Source organism: Tribolium castaneum, chromosome 3, assembly GCF_031307605.1.
Source record: "Tribolium castaneum strain GA2 chromosome 3, icTriCast1.1, whole genome shotgun sequence".
In the NCBI taxonomy this organism is placed as follows: domain Eukaryota; kingdom Metazoa; phylum Arthropoda; class Insecta; order Coleoptera; family Tenebrionidae; genus Tribolium; species Tribolium castaneum.
In genome coordinates, this window is record NC_087396.1 from 21422985 (window position 1) to 21440890 (window position 17906).

Below are 17906 nucleotides of genomic sequence, written 5' to 3' on the forward strand. Positions count from 1 at the left end.
GTGAAATAATGAAGGTTTCAATGGCTGTGAACGGAAAAGGCCGCGATTTATTCATAAAAACGGACTTGGTAAATTTTAACCAAACACTATCGAATTATTTTTTTTTCTCAAAATAAGCCCCCTACAGCATGACGCACTCATAAATAGTAACTTGTTATTGTACTCAGTTACTTGAAAAAAAATAGTGTAATTTTTATAACGAGCAATGTTGGCAAGACTGGCCCACTTTACGGGTTATTGTGGCGGTTTAAAAGAAAAAAATTACAATAAAAATGCAAATAAGCATTAAAAACGTTTTATTTACATAATTCCTAATTAAACACACCTATCCACCATTTTATGCCTCAAGTCTATTTGTCTGTATTTTTTTATTTTTTTTTAAGTAAGAGTGAATAAACTCAAATACCCTTTGAAGTATTTTATTTAAAATGTAAAACGTTATCAAAATAATTACAATTTCGGAACGTCTTGCATGCGCAAGACAATTTTCGATTGAAATAAAAATAAATAAATAAACCTAAAAACAGTAAAGAATACAAAAGCCTCTTTTCGTGTCGATTGCACGCCATCGTCTTTTTCGGGAAGGAACTGACAGATGAACCCAAAGTAGCGATAAAACCTTTAGTTTAGTTTGCAATTACAAGTGAACCTAAATTGAATGTAGTATAATAATAATTTCCTTAAGTCTATAGGAAAAAAACAGTTTGAAATATAAATAAGAAACATCGGTTCATAACAATAGTTGAGGAAAACAGACAATTTCATAACGTATATATAAAATACAACAAATAAAAACAGCGTCGTTATCAACATACACTACTTCCTGTAATCGTTCTCCTGACAGTCCCGCTTCAGATGGCCCGGCTTGTGGCACAAGTAGCAGATTTTCGTGTTCTCGGGGCAGTTCCTGGAGATGTGCCCCGGCCGCTGGCAGTTGTGGCACGTCTCGTTGGCGACGCCGCCGCCCTCGGGGCAGCTGCGCGCGATGTGCCCCGGCTTCCTGCAGTTGTAGCAGGACGGCATGTCGGGGCTCTGCAGGCAGTCCTTGGCGAAGTGGCCCTCGCCGTAGCAGCGGTAGCAGCGCGCCGAGTCCTCCTTGCAGTCGCGCGCGTAGTGCCCCGTCTTGTTGCACTTGTGGCACTTCTCGCGGCTGCGGTTGAAGCCCCCGCGGCCGCCCTCGCGGCCCCCGGGCTGCGAGCACTCGCGCGCGAAGTGCCCCGGCTGGTTGCACTTGTAGCAGATGCTGCCCGAGCTCATGGCGCCCTGAAACCCAGACACGCGGTGATTCCCCGTCACCTAACCTTAGAATCGCCAAATTGGCCGCGATTTCCCGCAGCCGTGGCTAACCTCACTCCCAGGCGGGCAAAGCGCGAGAAAAACGCCCAAAATCGGGCGAGTTCGCAGCCAAGGGGCGAGGGAACGTCGATTTGGGTTTAGTCCACGTGTATGCAAAGTTTCGTTTGTGGGACAATAAACATTCCTGTTAACAAAGAAAGCGAGAAACTTACCTCGATGGCAAACGTTCAAGTCGTCAGATAGTCAAAGATGTTTATTTGATCGATTAATAGGTTTATTTCACTCAAGCTTTGCCACATTCGAGTCAAATATGTTCTATAAAAGCAAAACACTTGGAAAATATGTAAGACGGCGAAAACCGGTACTGCGCGCATTAAATGCCAAAAAAGCATCCTCTGAGCACTTGGACTGCGCATTGGTTGCGAGTTTCCGCCAAAATGCGGGCGCCAAATTGAAATTTAACACGGATCCTGCCAAGGGGGCCCCATTTTAAACAGGAATTTTTTTTATTGTTTATGGTGATTTAATGGCCACTTTGATTGAAGAAAAACGTGGAAAAAGGCGCGCTATTCAAGTCTTAAACTGCTTAAACGTTTGTAGAAAGTGAAAATCAAAGCATTTCACGCATTTTGTGGTTTCTCTGCTTATGTATGAGAATATTTCACTCAAAAACTAAAATAATTCCGCTTTATTCTTTTTTCAAAAAAAATATCACTAGATTTGGGACAAGTGTGGATCGGGTTAGGGACTTTCGAAATTCACACGAGACGTCAAAAATTTTGATTCAAAAATTACGCAATTGAATTAGAATTAATTAAAGACGGAACATAATTAACATAATTTCTTTTTTTCAACAACTACTTCTTGTTGGATTTTCTTGTCTTGGAATTTTTTTTAAACTTTGTTTTATTTCTTTTTTTTTCACAAAAAAATATTCAAAAAATTACACAATCGAATTAAAATTAACTAAAGGCGGAATGTAACGATATTTCTTCGTCGGCTGAGCCACTGGCTTAGTCTTTGTCTCATTTGTGACTAGAGGGACAAGTGTAACATTCGAGATGACCTCAACAGGCCTCACAGACCCAAAAAAGTCAGTTATGGGGACTTGATGCGGGTTCCTTGCGAATAAATCGCGCCTGACCCCAACTGTTGAAATACAAACTCGTTTCGGACAAACATTTAACTGAAAAAAAATTAAATTAAAACGAACTAAATTATTTCCGACTTACAAATTCGCCCATCGTTTTTTTCGTATGCTGATCGACGTTTTCCAAAAACTCAAGTGCAAAAAACGTGTAACGATCAATTATGTAAACACCAATGGACGAGTCAACGTGATGCTAAAACCCAGTCAGACAAAATCCAAAAAATCGGGGAAATACTCACCGAAAGTGAGTCTTCCCCCACGAGACTGCTCCCCACGGCTAGAATATTAGGCGAGTAGAACCGCTCATACATCGAGGCGGCTTGGCACGTATCAATCATGAAAAAAATTTCGTGATATCTCTGTTTTTGCCACATTTGCTCCAAAGCATCGGCCATCTCCTGACTCGTTATTTCCTCCGAATCCTGAAATTTCAAAAAGCCGTCGCCCCCATGCCCCGTTAAATAAATCAAAACGTTGCTCCCTTCATCAGTCAACAATTGCTTGGACCGGGGCGTCCCCGGGGGCAACCTCCCCGTCAACAACCGCACGAAATTCTCAACCGTGACCTCATACCCCCGATAGTCAACCTCAACGTCATCCCCGTACACATTAATGTGCTGATTTGCGTTGTTAAAAACAGTCGCAGGGCGCGGATTTCGGGGGTTGCACGCCATATCGTCGGCTATCATTAATATTATTTGGCTGTCGGGGATTCCCAGGCGTTTCACGCTACGATAGATCGAAAGCACGTTGGCCACGTGCCGGTAATTGAACCAGAAACGGCTCGTATCGACCAAAACCGCCCAATTATTCGTGTGCCCATTTTTCGGAAATTCAAAATCGAGCTGGAATTTCTATATAATAGGGGGCAAAGTCGGGCACGTCGTACCTGTGAGTGGGCCAGCGAGGCGCAAAAGGCCACAAAAATGGGGGTAAACAGCCCCATTCCCGGTTAGTTTGGTGGCGCAAAAAATGAGGTTAGGCCAAAGTCTAGTGATTTTATTCCTAAATCTGGTGATTTGTTGAGCAAAATTTTGAATAAAAATTCTTAAAAGCTTGCAAATTTTCCAAAAATTGGGCAAAATCTGCAATTATCGAAGTTTTTTGAGTGAAAACATCGGCTAAAAAATCGACAAATGTTTGAGTCCGTTTTGCGCAATTTTTTGTGATTTTAGGCAAAATTTTTTTGTTCTTTATGATCTCGTCAAAACAGGCCCAAAAAATGCACAGATTTGTGTAATTTAATAAATAATTTGAATAAATATTTGGGGCCCTTGGTGCAAAACGGAAATCCCTAGCAAAATCGCCAACTTGTCTCGAGCCAGCCAATCAGAATCGTCCGCCTGCCTCATCAAGTAACCTCTGAGTGTGTGTATGCGTGTCATGTTTTTACCTGTCAAAAATGGCTCAAGCCGGTTCGAAAAAGTCCCAATTAACCAAAATAAATAGTAAAACCGGAATAAACAGTCTTATAATTTTCGTCGTTCTCCTCCTGGCATGGATCGCCGGCTTTTCGTCCCGTCTCTTCGCCGTGATCCGTTTCGAAAGCATAATTCACGAATTTGATCCATGGTGAGGTCCCCCATTACTATTTTCGCCCCTTTAGCTACTTTTGCTTCAGGTTCAATTACCGCGCCACGGCGTACATGGTCAAACACGGCTTTTACAATTTTTTGAACTGGTTTGATGAGCGCGCCTGGTACCCCTTGGGGCGCATCGTGGGGGGCACGGTGTACCCCGGATTGATGATCACGTCAGGGAGCATACACTACGTGTTGCATTTATTGAACATCAATGTACATATTAGGGATATTTGTGTGTTCCTGGCCCCCATCTTCAGGTGAGTGGGTTAGGTGTGTTGGGTGGTTTCTAAGGGGGTTGTAGCGGCCTCACGGCCATCTCGACCTACTTTCTGACCAAGGAGCTGTGGTCGGCGGGGGCCGGCCTTTTCGCGGCGTGTTTTATTGCCATTGTGCCTGGATACATCAGTCGTTCTGTTGCCGGAAGTTACGATAATGAAGGTATCGCAATTTTCGCACTTCAATTCACTTATTTCCTCTGGATTAAGTCGGTGAAGACGGGGTCGGTGTTTTGGGCCGTCGCAGCGGCACTTTCGTACTTTTATATGGTGAGTAGCAAGCAGGGTTGGCAATATCATGATATTCATATTATACCCATAATTTACGATATTTATAGATATTTATTTATTTGTTTTGACTTTGAGTTGATAACATTAATTTTATCCCAAATATAGGTAAATAATATAAAAAATTAAACATCATTTTTAAGAAATTGCAACTGAAATGTCGTTAATAAATAAGGAAAAATCAACACTTGCCTTGGTGGCATCTTCTTCTGCTACAATTTGTAGCAAAATATTTATAATAAAGTCAAAAAGAAAACAGTAAAATATAAAATAAAACACAAAAATACAAAACACAACACAGAAATAAATTTTCTCAATTGGCGATAAATAAAAAAAAACAAAAAACAAAAAAAAATAAAATTTACATTACTAAATTTATTTTAAAAAGTGATATTGATTATCGTTGATGTTTCATATCAAGCGACATATCTGCAGTGGGGGAAACCCTGATTTTACCCGGTTTTTCCCCAGGTCTCCGCATGGGGAGGCTACGTGTTCATCATCAATCTAATCCCGCTTCATGTGTTTGTCCTCCTTCTGATGGGACGATTTTCGAACCGATTATTTACCAGTTACACCACTTTCTACATACTTGGGTTGATTTGCTCCATGCAGATACCATTTGTTGGGTTCCAACCCATTCGTACCAGCGAACACATGGCGGCTTCTGGTAACAAACAATCAAGCAATTTTTTATGTTTGCTTACTTTTTGTAGGTGTTTTTGCATTACTTTTCGCCGTTGCGACGCTAAAATACCTACAAACGATGCTCTCAAAGTCTGAGTTTAAGTCGTTGGTGATTTTTGGTGGTTTAATATCGGCAGGTGTTGTTTTTCTAACAGTGGTAGGACTGACCTATGCTGGGTATATTGCACCATGGAGTGGCCGGTATTTGAACTAGTGATGTAAATTTTTGTTTTGTGATAATTTAATTTCAGGTTTTATTCATTGTGGGATACTGGATATGCTAAAATTCATATTCCAATAATTGCGTCGGTTTCTGAACATCAACCGACCACTTGGTTCTCGTTTTTCTTTGATTTGCATATTTTAGTTGCAACTTTTCCCGCTGGTCTGTGGTACTGTATCAAAAATGTGAACGACGAGAGGGTTTTCGGTAAGCAAAAGGAATTTTTTTTTGTTGAAAATACTGGCCCAAAAAATGAATTTCGTTAAAAATTAGCGAAAAATTCACCAAATAAATTTAAGAATGGTGTTATTTCCACAATCTGCGAATATTTAACCACATTTTTCTGCGAATAATTTCGGTAAATCTTGGATTTTTTCACTCGAATTTTGTCAGAATATTTACAATATTCTTCGAGTAATTTTTTTGTGGGCCAAAAACGGCAAAATTTATGTATTTTGGACTCTGTTTTACGAAAAATCTTGTAGTGATTCTGTACGCCCTGAGTGCGGTTTATTTCGCCGGCGTTATGGTCCGTCTCATGTTAACCCTAACACCTGTGGTGTGCATTTTGAGCGGAATAGCATTTTCCGGTCTTTTGGAGCTATTTTTACGCGAAGATGACACTCCACGTAACGAAGATAGTGACGATGATGAACAATCACCTCCAAATAATCGTCGATTATATGACAAGGTTTGTAAGCAAGTTTTTACCAATTATTTTAGAATAAATAATTTTTTGTTAGGCCGTTGCCGGCCGTGTGCCAAAAATGAAACACGAGCAGAACAAAGAATCGGACGGAATCGGTCCAAATATACGTAGCATTGTTACCGTTGTCATAATGTTATTGTTGATGTTGTTTGCGGTACATTGTACTTGGGTCACTAGCAATGCTTATTCAAGCCCAAGTATCGTCCTAGCATCATACGGAAGTGACGGTTCCCGTCAGATTTTGGACGATTTTCGCGAAGCTTACTTTTGGTTGTCGCAAAATACAGCCGACGAAGCGAGAGTGATGAGTTGGTAAATAATAATTTCGGATTGGTTGATTGCCAAGTCACGGGTTAATTGTGTAGGTGGGATTACGGGTATCAGATCGCAGGAATGGCCAATCGGACGACGTTAGTTGACAATAACACGTGGAACAACAGTCACATCGCCCTGGTGGGGAAGGCAATGTCGTCCAATGAGAGCGCAGCTTACGAGATCATGACCGCCCTTGATGTGGACTACGTCCTAGTGATCTTCGGCGGTGTGATTGGCTATTCGGGCGATGATATTAACAAGTTTTTGTGGATGGTGCGGATCGCAGAAGGCGAACATCCCAAAGATATAAGAGAGAGTGATTATTTTACGGAACATGGCGAGTTTAGAGTGGATGCTGAAGGGGCGCCAACTCTGTTAAATTCACTCATGTATAAGTTGAGTTATTATCGATTTGGTGAATTGAAGTTGGATTATCGTACACCGGCTGGGTATGATAGAACCAGGAACGCAATTATTGGTAATAAAGATTTCCAACTTACCTACCTGGAGGAGGCGTATACGACTGAGCATTGGCTCGTGAGGGTATACAGGGTGAAGAAACCAGACGAGTTTAATAGGCCGAGGATTCCCGTGGCGAATCGGGTGGTCAAAAGCCAGAATTTCGTATCGAAAAAGGTAAGCAAAAAATTGAAAAAGCATTTTTTGCACCAATGCAGAAATTATTAAAATTGTAAGCTATGGGTGTTTGAAGTTCTGCAAACTTGATCTTAAAATTGTGAGGTTTAAATGAGCCGAAAACTATTTCTAAATTTTAAGAAATGGCAAAGTTATTGATTTTTGAGGTGAACGGTGCAAATCCAAAAATTTTTAAAAATTCTAAATACTTCGAAAACAGCTGGCCTTAAGTATAGGGAGAGCTGACGAAAACTTCCTCAAAATAGCTCAGATAATCCAAAAATGTCATAAAAAGCATAGCTTCTTATTTAAAATAACAAAGTTGATCGCGATTTCTTTATTAGAACTCTCAATACTTTGTAGAGTTTAGAGTTTTTTTGAAAATTATGTTCGTCAGTTTATAAACAAATGTTAACTTTTTCAGAGCACCAAACGCAAAAAGGGTACAATTAAAAACAAGCCAGTCATCGTGAAGGGCAAAAGACTGTCAAAACAGGCGTAAGTAGTTGTTGTTAGTTGTTTGGAACGAAGAGTTTTGTTGATTTAGTTCTGCCAGAAAAGAAGGTTTTTCACTTGTGATAACTGTGTAAAATAAAGGTAATAAATCTTTTTGCACTGTAAAGTGTTTTGTTCGACATTAAACATCACTTTGTGAAATTGGTTGTATTTTTTTATTAACATTTGTTTATCCTAGTATGTACAGTTGAGTTTGTTACATAAACAACTTAAGAAACTACACGTACACTTAGTAAATGGTTGTAGCGGTTACAAATCGGTTTTTTGTTTGTTTGAAACGAAAAGGCCTTTGTCAACCTTATTGCGGCGTGGAAGATTCCTCAATACAAAATATAAATCCAATCGTTTTTTACAAGATGAATTTTTATTCACAACATTGTTCTACAAAATACTATCTAAAATTATTGTACAAAATGATTTGAAAAACACCTCCAGTTTGACAATTCGTCCGACGCGTGATCACCTAACACAAGAAATACAAATAAACGTGTATAAAAAATAATATAAATAGTACCAAATTTCGTGGGGGTATGAATAAATAAAAAATAAATAACATTTTGATTGAATCGAACAAAAGTCCATTGACACTACTATACAATTAGGAGAAAATCCAAGACAATCTGAAAAACCGTTAGCCTGCATTGCACTCGTAACAACTGGCCTCAGTCTTCAACTCGCCCACCACACACCGACCAGCCGTCACCCTAAAATAGCTTGTACTGTCGAGGTGAAAAAATCCCTTGAAAATCATCTATTAAGAATGAGATTGTGGCTCAACCGGCAAGAGAAAGGACGACGTTTGTGCTACCATACTATCACCACAGGGCGCATAGCCGTTGTGAAAAACATCGGGGATCTGGACGAGCGACTCGGCCAACGTGTGCTCGTCCAGCAGCGAGTCCAGCAAGCCCTGCGACTGGCTCAGCTTCTCCAGCGACTTGACGTCGTTGTCCACGGCCGCGAGCGCCTTCTCCAGCTCCTCGGCCTCCTCGCGCGACGGCTCGTACTCCCCGTTCCGGTTCACTGAAACACAAATTTATGCACAAACGAACGCCTGGCGGAAATAACCACCTGCGAAAAAGTCGCTGAATTCGTCCACCTGGATCGTACTCAGCACCGTGCTGATGTCGGTCTCTTCGAGCAAGTGGGAGGCTTGTGTCTCTAGGACTTGCTCGAGCGCGTCCGATTCGTTCAAGCCCAGGACTTGGTCGACCATGTGCATGTCTTCCTCGAGCTCGGGCGAGGCTGCGTGCACGATTTCGCCCACATCTGCACACAAATATTGGCTCAGACCGTTAGAAAATTACAATTTCCGGAAATAAGAACAATGGGGTCGTTATTTAACTACTACTTTCACATTACGCAAAAAATACGTTATGTTAAATGTAATGCAATGAATGTAAATAAAACCACATTAATAATAAAACACTACTATTTAAAATACTGTCACACTTTTTTTTACTATGAGAGAAACAACGGACGCGGACGCTTGTAAGAGATATTTCAGTTTTGACTTTTTTTAGAATACTGAAGTGTTTAAATTTGCCAATATTACCTACAATTGTATTCTAAAGTTACAGATATTTATTTAACGAGTGGTTTATCATTCACGAGGTGAAATAAATGAACAGATTTACTCGAAACCTAGTTGAATACAACATTTTTTCTTCAAATTAGACTCAACAAGGCTTAAAATTGCTTTAAGCAAGACGAGTCTTAAGCTAAATTCTTTGTAATACATATAATATGTTATCAATAAAAATGACCCTCTCAGCAAATATTTCAGCTTTGGACGGTTCATTTTCCATAATTTGGGGAGTAAAATTTCAAAATTATTTGAATTTAAATTTTTGAGGAAAACACTAAATAAATTCCTATGAAACAATTTTTAAAAATTGAGCTCAACAGAAAATAAATTCTATCAGAAATAAGAAGTTTTTGATACTTACTACATTTTTCTCTCTTTCTTTCTGATAAAATATAAATTACGCCTATCTTTTACTTTTATAAGTAGAAGCATTTATTAAACTTTATTCATATGGTCCACCGTCATCGGATATTAAAAGCGAAAACAACGCAAAAAATTAGACGATTTAAAAGACTGTAATTTCATACCCATCCTTTAAACTAGTTATTTACAACCTACTAGAAAATAAATTTTTTATTATATTATCTTTTTAAAGAATAGTCGGCTTGTGTCGTTTGATCGCGTATGGCAACACTGAGTCACAGCTTACTGTCTCAATTACACATTCTCTTACAAAACAATGCATTTTTCCCAGTGAAAAGACAATAATTGTCATTTTTTCCCAAACTTACCGCCCGGAATATTAATTATTGCACTTGGTGTCGTTGTTTCTGGTGTTTTGTTCGGTTTCTTTTTCTTTTTATTGCGTTTTTGCGGCCGAATCATCGCCGACGGTTTAACCTTCTTCCTTAGTTTCTTTGGTTTCGCTTCTTGATACAGTTTATAATTATCCTAAAACCGCAAAATTAAAAACAAATCGGTTGCACCCGCCTGCCACTAACCCTTTTTCGGGCATGTTCGGGACACAGTGGCAACTCGTGCGTTATATCAAAAACAGGTACAGAACACTGCGTATTATCGGCAAACTTGGCCGTACAATAACCAAACAAAACTTGCTCACTATTCAACATAATATGCAGCGTGCAATGACGCGTGCATGGCAACGCCGCATGGAAACAATTCTCCACTTGACAAATCAAGGGTGCCACGAGCCGGTCATAGCCCGCTTGGTGCGGGTGCCGGTGGACCTTCGGGGGCGCGGCAGGCCCCGAGTGGGGCTCATGGGGCTTGCCGACGTTGCTCCGCACGATCTGCTGCAAATGACGCAGGAATTCGTGCCGGGTGATTTCGATCCGCTCCTCGCGAGAGCGGTCCTCCAGTTTGAATTTCTAGGGAGGGAAAATGGTTAAGTGCTACCAACGTAACGGGGTTTAGTTACTTCAAGACTCGGACTGAACCAGTGGTGCTGGTAGTGGTTGTAAAAGTCCCGGATGTCATCTATCCGCTGGAGGGTCTCGTGGTGGGTGGCACGACTGCCGGACTTGAGTCGGGGCTTCACCGGAGGCGATTTGTGCGTTTTATCATCACTTAAACCTGAGAAAAATTAAAGCACTAGGAACGGGCGCCGATTTTAGTTAGCTACCTATAATACTGGGACTAATAACTTTAGCTTCGATTTCCTCCTCGTCGAATTCGATTTTCACCTTGGTATCAAGGTCGGAATGGGGGAATCCCATGTTTCTAAAAGTTGGTTCCAATTTTTTGTCATTATTGTACGTGTCTTTAGTCCCTAGCGACTTGACTAATTTATTGTAATTTACAGTCCTAGTTGGCGGAACTAACCCGTTACACATGCAAGCCCCCGTGACAAAACAATCGACCACCCCGCAAAATACGCACCTTTGATTTCCTTTAATCCCTGAATTGAACATCTTACGGTTTTTAAGTGAAATAACAGCTAGTTATATACATTTTACTACCATTGTAACTACATCAATGTTTTCCCATGTAACTCGCCCAACTAGCACGCAAAAGCCCCCACGGGCATCGCATCTGAAAAAACGCACGTTTCTGTCACAAAAACACACATCTAATCCAATTTACCACAACATAATCAGCTTATTTAGTAAAAGTTTACTTGACAGGTCATATAAGGTTATGACACGAAAAAATCTCAACATAAATGCACTCAAGCCACACCTGCTGTACAAAAAATATGCGAAACGAACGAATCTTCGGTACTTCAGCAACGAAAAAAATTAATTACAGAGGATTGTTGGAAAAATTCTAATAAACTTTAATATGTTTTGTTTGACAAATGACAAAAACTATAAAAACTGTCAGTACCAACGTGACTAAGCGCCGCGAAAATCCCCAACTCGCACTATTATTGCCGCAAATAACAACAACACGAGATGATTTAATGCACAACAAACACAGCGCCGGCTAATTGCAACCTAATCTAATTAAATCCGATCGTGGAAACGCACCACGGCACGAAAAATTAACACGAGGTCAAAGTCCCGCTCAATTTAGTTGCATAAGCGGCGATAAGGTGGCAGTGCTGGAGGTAAATAAGCCGATTTTTAAATTCAGCGGCGCCAAATTCAATCGGTTGATTAAACGACGTAAAAATAAAAGTGAAGACACCAAACGACGTTCAAATAAAGCGTCTTCGTCCTCCCCGGAAATAAAAGTCAAAGATGGTTCCAACCCTGTTTATTTTATACCACTCGATGTGGAATTTAATAAATAATAACGAACATTTTTTGTTACATATCACAACTCTAATGTTTACAATAAAAATATTTTTGGTTTTTGGAAGAGGCATCAATCAAGTGCCTGAAAGCGCCTTTTTCATCGATTTGGCGAACGGGTCAGTGGGCAATAATGCGGTGGATCTGTCCCATTTGTTCAATTTCTCGAAAAGATAAGCGCGTGTTTTATCGCCAAATATTTAAATGTTTCCTTCCACTCCGAGTGTTTAATCCCGGATCGCGGTATAATCGAGATGTTCGCCAAGTTAAATTAACTTAAATTAACTCCGACAAGTCGATTTATTGCTCAAGTTCCGTCGTGTAAAAATCTCCCTCCTTCGATACAAAGGAATCGATTTCCCCGTCTTTAATAGACAGGGTTTGATAAGTTAAGGGCATTATTACGCAAGGCTTGCAACATCAAAGCTCTTTAAACAGTCGATTCGTTTCACGGACTGATCAAACACATATTGCTCTTTTCTGAAAGCTTTCCACGACGGCAAACAACTCGTACACGCAATATTGGACTTGGTATTGTGTGCTTTGGGACGATTGGTCGTAAAAGAAACGACCGACATATATTTATGATTAATTAAGGAAAATGATAATTCGAGTCGGGATCTAATAAGGAAGGATGAAGGGCGAAATCAAACTTCAAAACGGGCAAAATTGTTTATTATTAAACGAATTATTGCATTTCAAGGCGGTGTTTGAATTACTAGTTCCAAATGCTTCGGTAAATATTTGGGCTTGAATTAAACTTCCACCATTTCGTAGTCAAATTGCATTTTTTGTTGTGATAAAAACTTTAATAAAACCCTTTCTCCGTTTTTTAATCACTTAATTGCTTCAATTTGCAACGCGTTGCCCAGATTTTTATTAAAATTCGGGCTGGTTATTGCTTTTCTAATAAGAAATTTATCTAAAAGCATTGGGAATTTTCAATTTTCAATTCAGCTACAAATGTTTTCCCAATACCATCTTAAATTATGAAAAATTTCAAAAAAAATCTAGAACAGAAATAAAACTAAAGAATACTTGAAAAAAATCTAAACAAAGAAATGAAGAATTTTGAAGCGTAAAGTGCGAATCTAAAAGAGAAATCTTCGAAAAAGTAATGTTTATTAAAAAATACTACAAAATAATAAATAATAATAAGTAATAATTTTGGTGAATTATAAAAATATTTAGAAATCATTCAAAAACCAGGTGAATTCCACGATTACATAAAGAATTTTTAATGTTATTATTTACGAATATTTTGTTGATAATAATAAGAAAACTGTGTTTCTAAGGTCTCCTACAAAAACAAAGCTAAAAAAAACAGAAAAATTCTGAACGAAACTATAATAGAATTTAAAAAAAAAAAACAGAGCAGTGGAGTCTAAAAGAATTTGGAAAATTTGGAAGTGTTTTTAACATAATCATTTAGTATAGTTTTCAGAATAATTAATAATAAAAAAACTAGAAAATAATAATAATAATAATAATAATAATAATTAATAATAATAATAATAATAATAAATAAAATTTGCAAATGTCTCAAACTATTTTTTTACATTTTTTAGATATTCAAAAAAATATATTGAAATTTCTTTTGTAGCTTGCAGTATTACCAACCTTGAAAATAATCAGTCGTACCACACAAGCAAAAAAATTGAAACCAGTTGAGATACTCTCTTGTTCAAATCTGTTTTAAAAAAGCTATTTTTTTTTAGTGTGATCTAGTTTTAAATAAATTGCAAATTAATTTTCTTGATTAAAAGGTTTTAATGGCAAAAAGTTGCATTAGCATAATCATCTTTCTTCATTTATAATAATCAGCGTTTTGACGCTGTTCCAACTTGTTGAATTGACTGGAACAAATGTTATTAAAAGTTGCGTAAAAAGCCTTGAATGGCTTTACAGTCTTGCATACCCGATATTAAAACTTTTCACTTATTGAAACTTTCTTGAGTAAATTGAAACTCGGTTTGAAATTACAAGTTCGCAAACACTGGCAAACATTTAAATTTAATTGTTAATCAAAATTTCTCGGTAATTCACAATCGGATCCATCTCCTGTCCTCTATATCCGCAGCGATTCAATTAATTTCGCTCGTTTTCAAGCCTTGTCACTCCTCAATGTCAGCGCAACACAATAAATCACATTTACTATAACTTATCGATCAAGGCGACAACGGAAAAAATCGACAGGAATTAGCACGTTCCCGTAATTGTGCAATTGGTTATCCCGAGGGATTAATGACTGTTGGCGGTAATGATCCCCAGTTGGACAAAAGACTCTTACCTCAATCTGGAACACTCCAGAACTTTGAATAAAAAAGAACAGAATTCGCTTGCGTGACGATTGCATTCTCCCAACTAATCACGCACGTGAATTTTTAATGAGAAAATTAAAACCGCTTTAAAAATAACGCGTTTTGTGGATTTGGAATAATAAGCAAATTCTTTGAGTCGAGTTCAGCTTTCCCATAAATCGGAATAATTGTTATAAATATTTCTGCTATCTCTACGTTATTGTATAACATTTTTTACGTTTATTTATCCAAGGGTTTATTTTAGGCGGAGTGAAAAAATCGCTCAGTGGCGACTCGTGTCCTAATTAAAATCTAGAAACAAATAAAACACTTCGACGGAACTTGCATAAGTTTAATTTACTTTAATTTAATTTGATTTTATTTCATTTCCTCATTAAAAACTACTTTAATTATTTTTAATTAAGTTTCGTAAATACGTACACTGGACAAAATTGTCACAATTTGTCAAATCAATTGTATTTTGGTTTAAAAATTATTAAATCAGTCCTGCCAACTGCGAAATGTCTTGACAACTTAGAAAAAGTTAACTGTGTTAGTTTGTCCGTCAAGGGTAACCTCACTTTTTGGCAGTTAGTTAAACCACTTAGCAACTAGATTTAAACTGCAAATTATTTTTTATTACAGATTTAACTAAAATAAATAAATATGGATTAAAAATTCAGATCGTGTTTGTTAACTGAAAAAATTACATATAAAAATTAAAATTGGTGGATGCGCCGATCAATTTTTTACAATACATTTTCCTAAATAACTAAAATATTCAGGGTTATTCTTGATCAGTGTCTGAACGATTCTTGAGACAAAAAATTAGTTGAGCCCTTTTTGCTCCAAACTACTTAACTTATTTCTAATTACATTCTCGTTAATTGTGTTAATTAGTATTGGACTTAATTTATTTAAATCACAGTTAATCTGGGTCAATCATTATTGTTAAATTTTCGTTTTAATTACTTTCTTGTAATTAAGATGTTGAAACAGTTTAAGTGTGATGATTTGTTCCGTTGTTTTATCAGTGGAAATGTAGAGGTAGATTTATAAAAAAATATTTATTAAATTACTCTTTTAGTAGTTGAAATTAAATCAGTTTGTATGTTCAGTTTTTTACTTGAAACATTTTATTTAGTAGTGATTTGGTGAAAAATAATTAAAAAAGTCGTGCCGTCAGCAAAATGTGCGTTTTTGCCAACTTTGATGTAGTTCACTGTGTTAATTTATTTATCAAAAGTCAAAACCACATATTATTTTTATTCGCAAATTTAGGTAAAATAAACACAAAATAGATTAATAACTGAGACTTTGTTTGTCATTGATGATATGAAATAGAAGTTTAAAAAATGGTGGATGCGCCAGACATTTTCTTTCAGTACATTTTCCTAAATACCTAAAATATACAGAGTTATACATAAGTGTGAAAAACGTTCATTTATTTAGGCTAAAAAATGTAGAAGAAATAACTAATAAAATAAAAATAAAAAATGGTGGATGCGCCAAATAATATTTATTTTTTTCTAAGTAACTAAAATATACAGTGTTATTTACCATTGTCGGACCATCTCTCATGTAGTGATAAAAATAATCTTTGTCAAAAATTCGTATGACAAAAAAATTTTTGAGCCTTTTTTCACGAGATACAGCTCTTCAGGCATAGATTTTTAGGTTAGACTTTTGGCATTTGGTCAATTTAGATTGAATTTGGTTTGTACGGTCTACAAAACATTTGACAAAGTTGCAAATTAAACAAAAGGGCAACGATTAATGCAGCTACTAAGAAAAACTACTTTTGGATCACCTTGTATGTAAAAAATATCCTGAGACGTTAAGACGTTCGTAGTAACAATTTCTTTAAAATAAACTAAAAAAACTGTCTTAAAAATTTGAAGCGCCTTTAAAATAGAATGTAATTAAGCTTTCGCCGCCTCTGGAAGTCTCATTTTGCCTAATGACGCGGAAGAGGGCCCACAAAAAGTGAATCTATCTAGCGCAAAAATTGCGATAAGGTCATCGATTCATCCGTCAGCCCGACTTTATCTCGTAATTTATTAAAACAAAAATGTAAAATTTTTTGAATCGTAATTTCTTCAACACGTATCCGTGTCGTAAACATTTACTTTAGAGGACGTTAGTCAGTGAATAAAAACGACACAAACCATCTGCTCCTTCAAATACATCATAAACAAGGTTTTTGAGTAAATTATGCCCAAAGTCGGGACGACCTTCGCCAGAGATCGATCGCCGCTTATCAGCAACTCTCACCGACTTAAATTTCTAATTCGCTCTTAGGAAAAGTAATTAAAACGATTCCCACGTCCGCAAAACGTAAATATTTAACAACGTCGGCTCGTAAATATGCGAAAAAAGCGTGTTTATTCAGTCTGCCATTAGCTTTCATTTGGCGTTGTGTCGCGTAATTGGCTAATTGACTTTTATCGATTTTTAATCCGGGAAATAGATGAGAAAAATATCGGCAACAGCTGCTGCATTCAAATTAATTACGGCCGAATTCAATTCGGGTTTTCAATAACGCGAATTCTTCGGTTATGATTAAATTAGGGAAAATAAATCGGATTTTGCAAATTGTTGCGTTAAATGGGGGCTTTGTTCACTAGATTTGTATTTGACTAACTCTTGATTCGATGCTTTCGAGCGATAAATTGTGCCTCAAATTAGTGCCGCTTAGATTAGATTTGATCGCACTGTGCCGAAATACCGGCTTTGTTACAGCATTATTAGAAACATTTTTTTTTAAACCAACTAGTTACAAAATTATAGGAGAAGCCGGTTTTTTCCCCAAAATCCGGCTTCTTTTACTAATTTGCAATTTTTAAAAAATTTTCTTAAAACTAGAAATAAATTTGTTTTAGTAAAAACGGAAATATTGTACACCTTTGTATTTTTCCCAAATTCCCAAATTGAATTGTATCCTAATTTAAAGCAAGATATTTTTTTTCAATTTTTTTATTAGCATTTAGTTTAAAATTTCATAGTATTTCTCGAGCTTAAAGTTTCCAGTATTTCAGCTTTATTTCTTAGTGTTGGTATTGGCTTTTACTCAAAACATAATGTTTCAATTTATTAGTGTTTCTCTTTTCCAAATCCATAGTTTAAGTGTGATGATTTGTTCCGTTGTTTTATCAGTGGAAATGTAGAGGTAGATTTATAAAAAAATATTTATTAAATTACTCTTTTAGTAGTTGAAATTAAATCAGTTTGTATGTTCACTTTTTTACTTGAAACATTTTATTTAGTAGTGATTTGGTGAAAAATAATTAAAACAGTCGTGCCGTCAGCAAAATGTGCGTTTTTGCCAACTTTGATGAAGTTCACTGTGTTAATTTATTCATCAAAAGTCAAAACCACATATTATTTTTATTTGCAAATTTAAGTAAAATAAACACAAAATAGATTAATAACTGAGATTTTGTTTGTTCATTGATAATATGAAATAGAAGTTAAAAAATGGTGGATGCGGCAGACATTTTTTTCAGTACATTTTTCTAAATAACTAAAATATACAGAGTTAAACATAAGTGTGAAAAACGTTCATTTATTTAGGCTAAAAAATGTAGAAGAAATAACTAATAAAATAAAAATAAAAAATGATGGATGCGCCGAATAATAGTAGT

General features: G+C 36.9%; 4 protein-coding genes across 7 annotated transcripts; 1 reads left to right on the forward strand and 3 right to left on the reverse strand.

Moving 5' to 3' along the window:
* Window positions 1-279: 279 nt before the first annotated feature.
* Window positions 280-1703, reverse strand: CNBP (CCHC-type zinc finger nucleic acid binding protein). Its single transcript, XM_967343.5, has 2 exons — window positions 1509-1703; window positions 280-1263 (listed from the first exon to the last, which is right to left on the reverse strand). Exon 2 carries the CDS (start codon window positions 1255-1257, stop codon window positions 817-819), a length of 441 nt encoding a protein of 146 aa, XP_972436.1. The 5' UTR covers window positions 1258-1263; window positions 1509-1703; the 3' UTR covers window positions 280-816.
* Window positions 1704-2183: 480 nt separating this feature from the next.
* On the reverse strand, window positions 2184-3637 carry PIG-K (Phosphatidylinositol glycan anchor biosynthesis class K). Its single transcript, XM_967292.4, has 4 exons — window positions 3336-3637; window positions 2686-3291; window positions 2529-2639; window positions 2184-2482 (listed from the first exon to the last, which is right to left on the reverse strand). Exons 1-4 carry the CDS (start codon window positions 3390-3392, stop codon window positions 2240-2242), a joined length of 1017 nt encoding a protein of 338 aa, XP_972385.1. The 5' UTR covers window positions 3393-3637; the 3' UTR covers window positions 2184-2239.
* A 136-nt stretch (window positions 3638-3773) lies between these two features.
* On the forward strand, window positions 3774-7819 carry Stt3B (Catalytic subunit 3B of the oligosaccharyltransferase complex). Its single transcript, XM_967248.5, has 10 exons — window positions 3774-4018; window positions 4068-4286; window positions 4331-4574; window positions 5064-5262; window positions 5309-5480; window positions 5531-5709; window positions 5988-6193; window positions 6246-6523; window positions 6577-7162; window positions 7587-7819. The coding sequence occupies exons 1-10, from the start codon at window positions 3849-3851 to the stop codon at window positions 7662-7664; spliced, it is 2331 nt and encodes a 776-aa protein (XP_972341.1). The 5' UTR covers window positions 3774-3848; the 3' UTR covers window positions 7665-7819.
* On the reverse strand, window positions 7820-11693 carry LOC661001 (INO80 complex subunit D). Of its 4 annotated transcripts, none has more exons than XM_064355816.1 (8): window positions 11406-11693; window positions 11103-11258; window positions 10849-11054; window positions 10645-10799; window positions 10208-10594; window positions 9998-10157; window positions 8750-8947; window positions 7820-8701 (listed from the first exon to the last, which is right to left on the reverse strand). In XM_064355816.1, exons 2-8 carry the CDS (start codon window positions 11135-11137, stop codon window positions 8433-8435), a joined length of 1410 nt encoding a protein of 469 aa, XP_064211886.1. In that variant the 5' UTR covers window positions 11138-11258; window positions 11406-11693; the 3' UTR covers window positions 7820-8432. The 4 variants fall into 4 exon arrangements, with proteins under 4 accessions (XP_064211886.1, XP_064211885.1, XP_064211884.1 ...); XM_064355815.1 differs by having other exon boundaries at window positions 11313-11693; XM_064355814.1 differs by having other exon boundaries at window positions 11310-11693.
* Between the last annotated feature and the right edge of the window lie 6213 nt (window positions 11694-17906).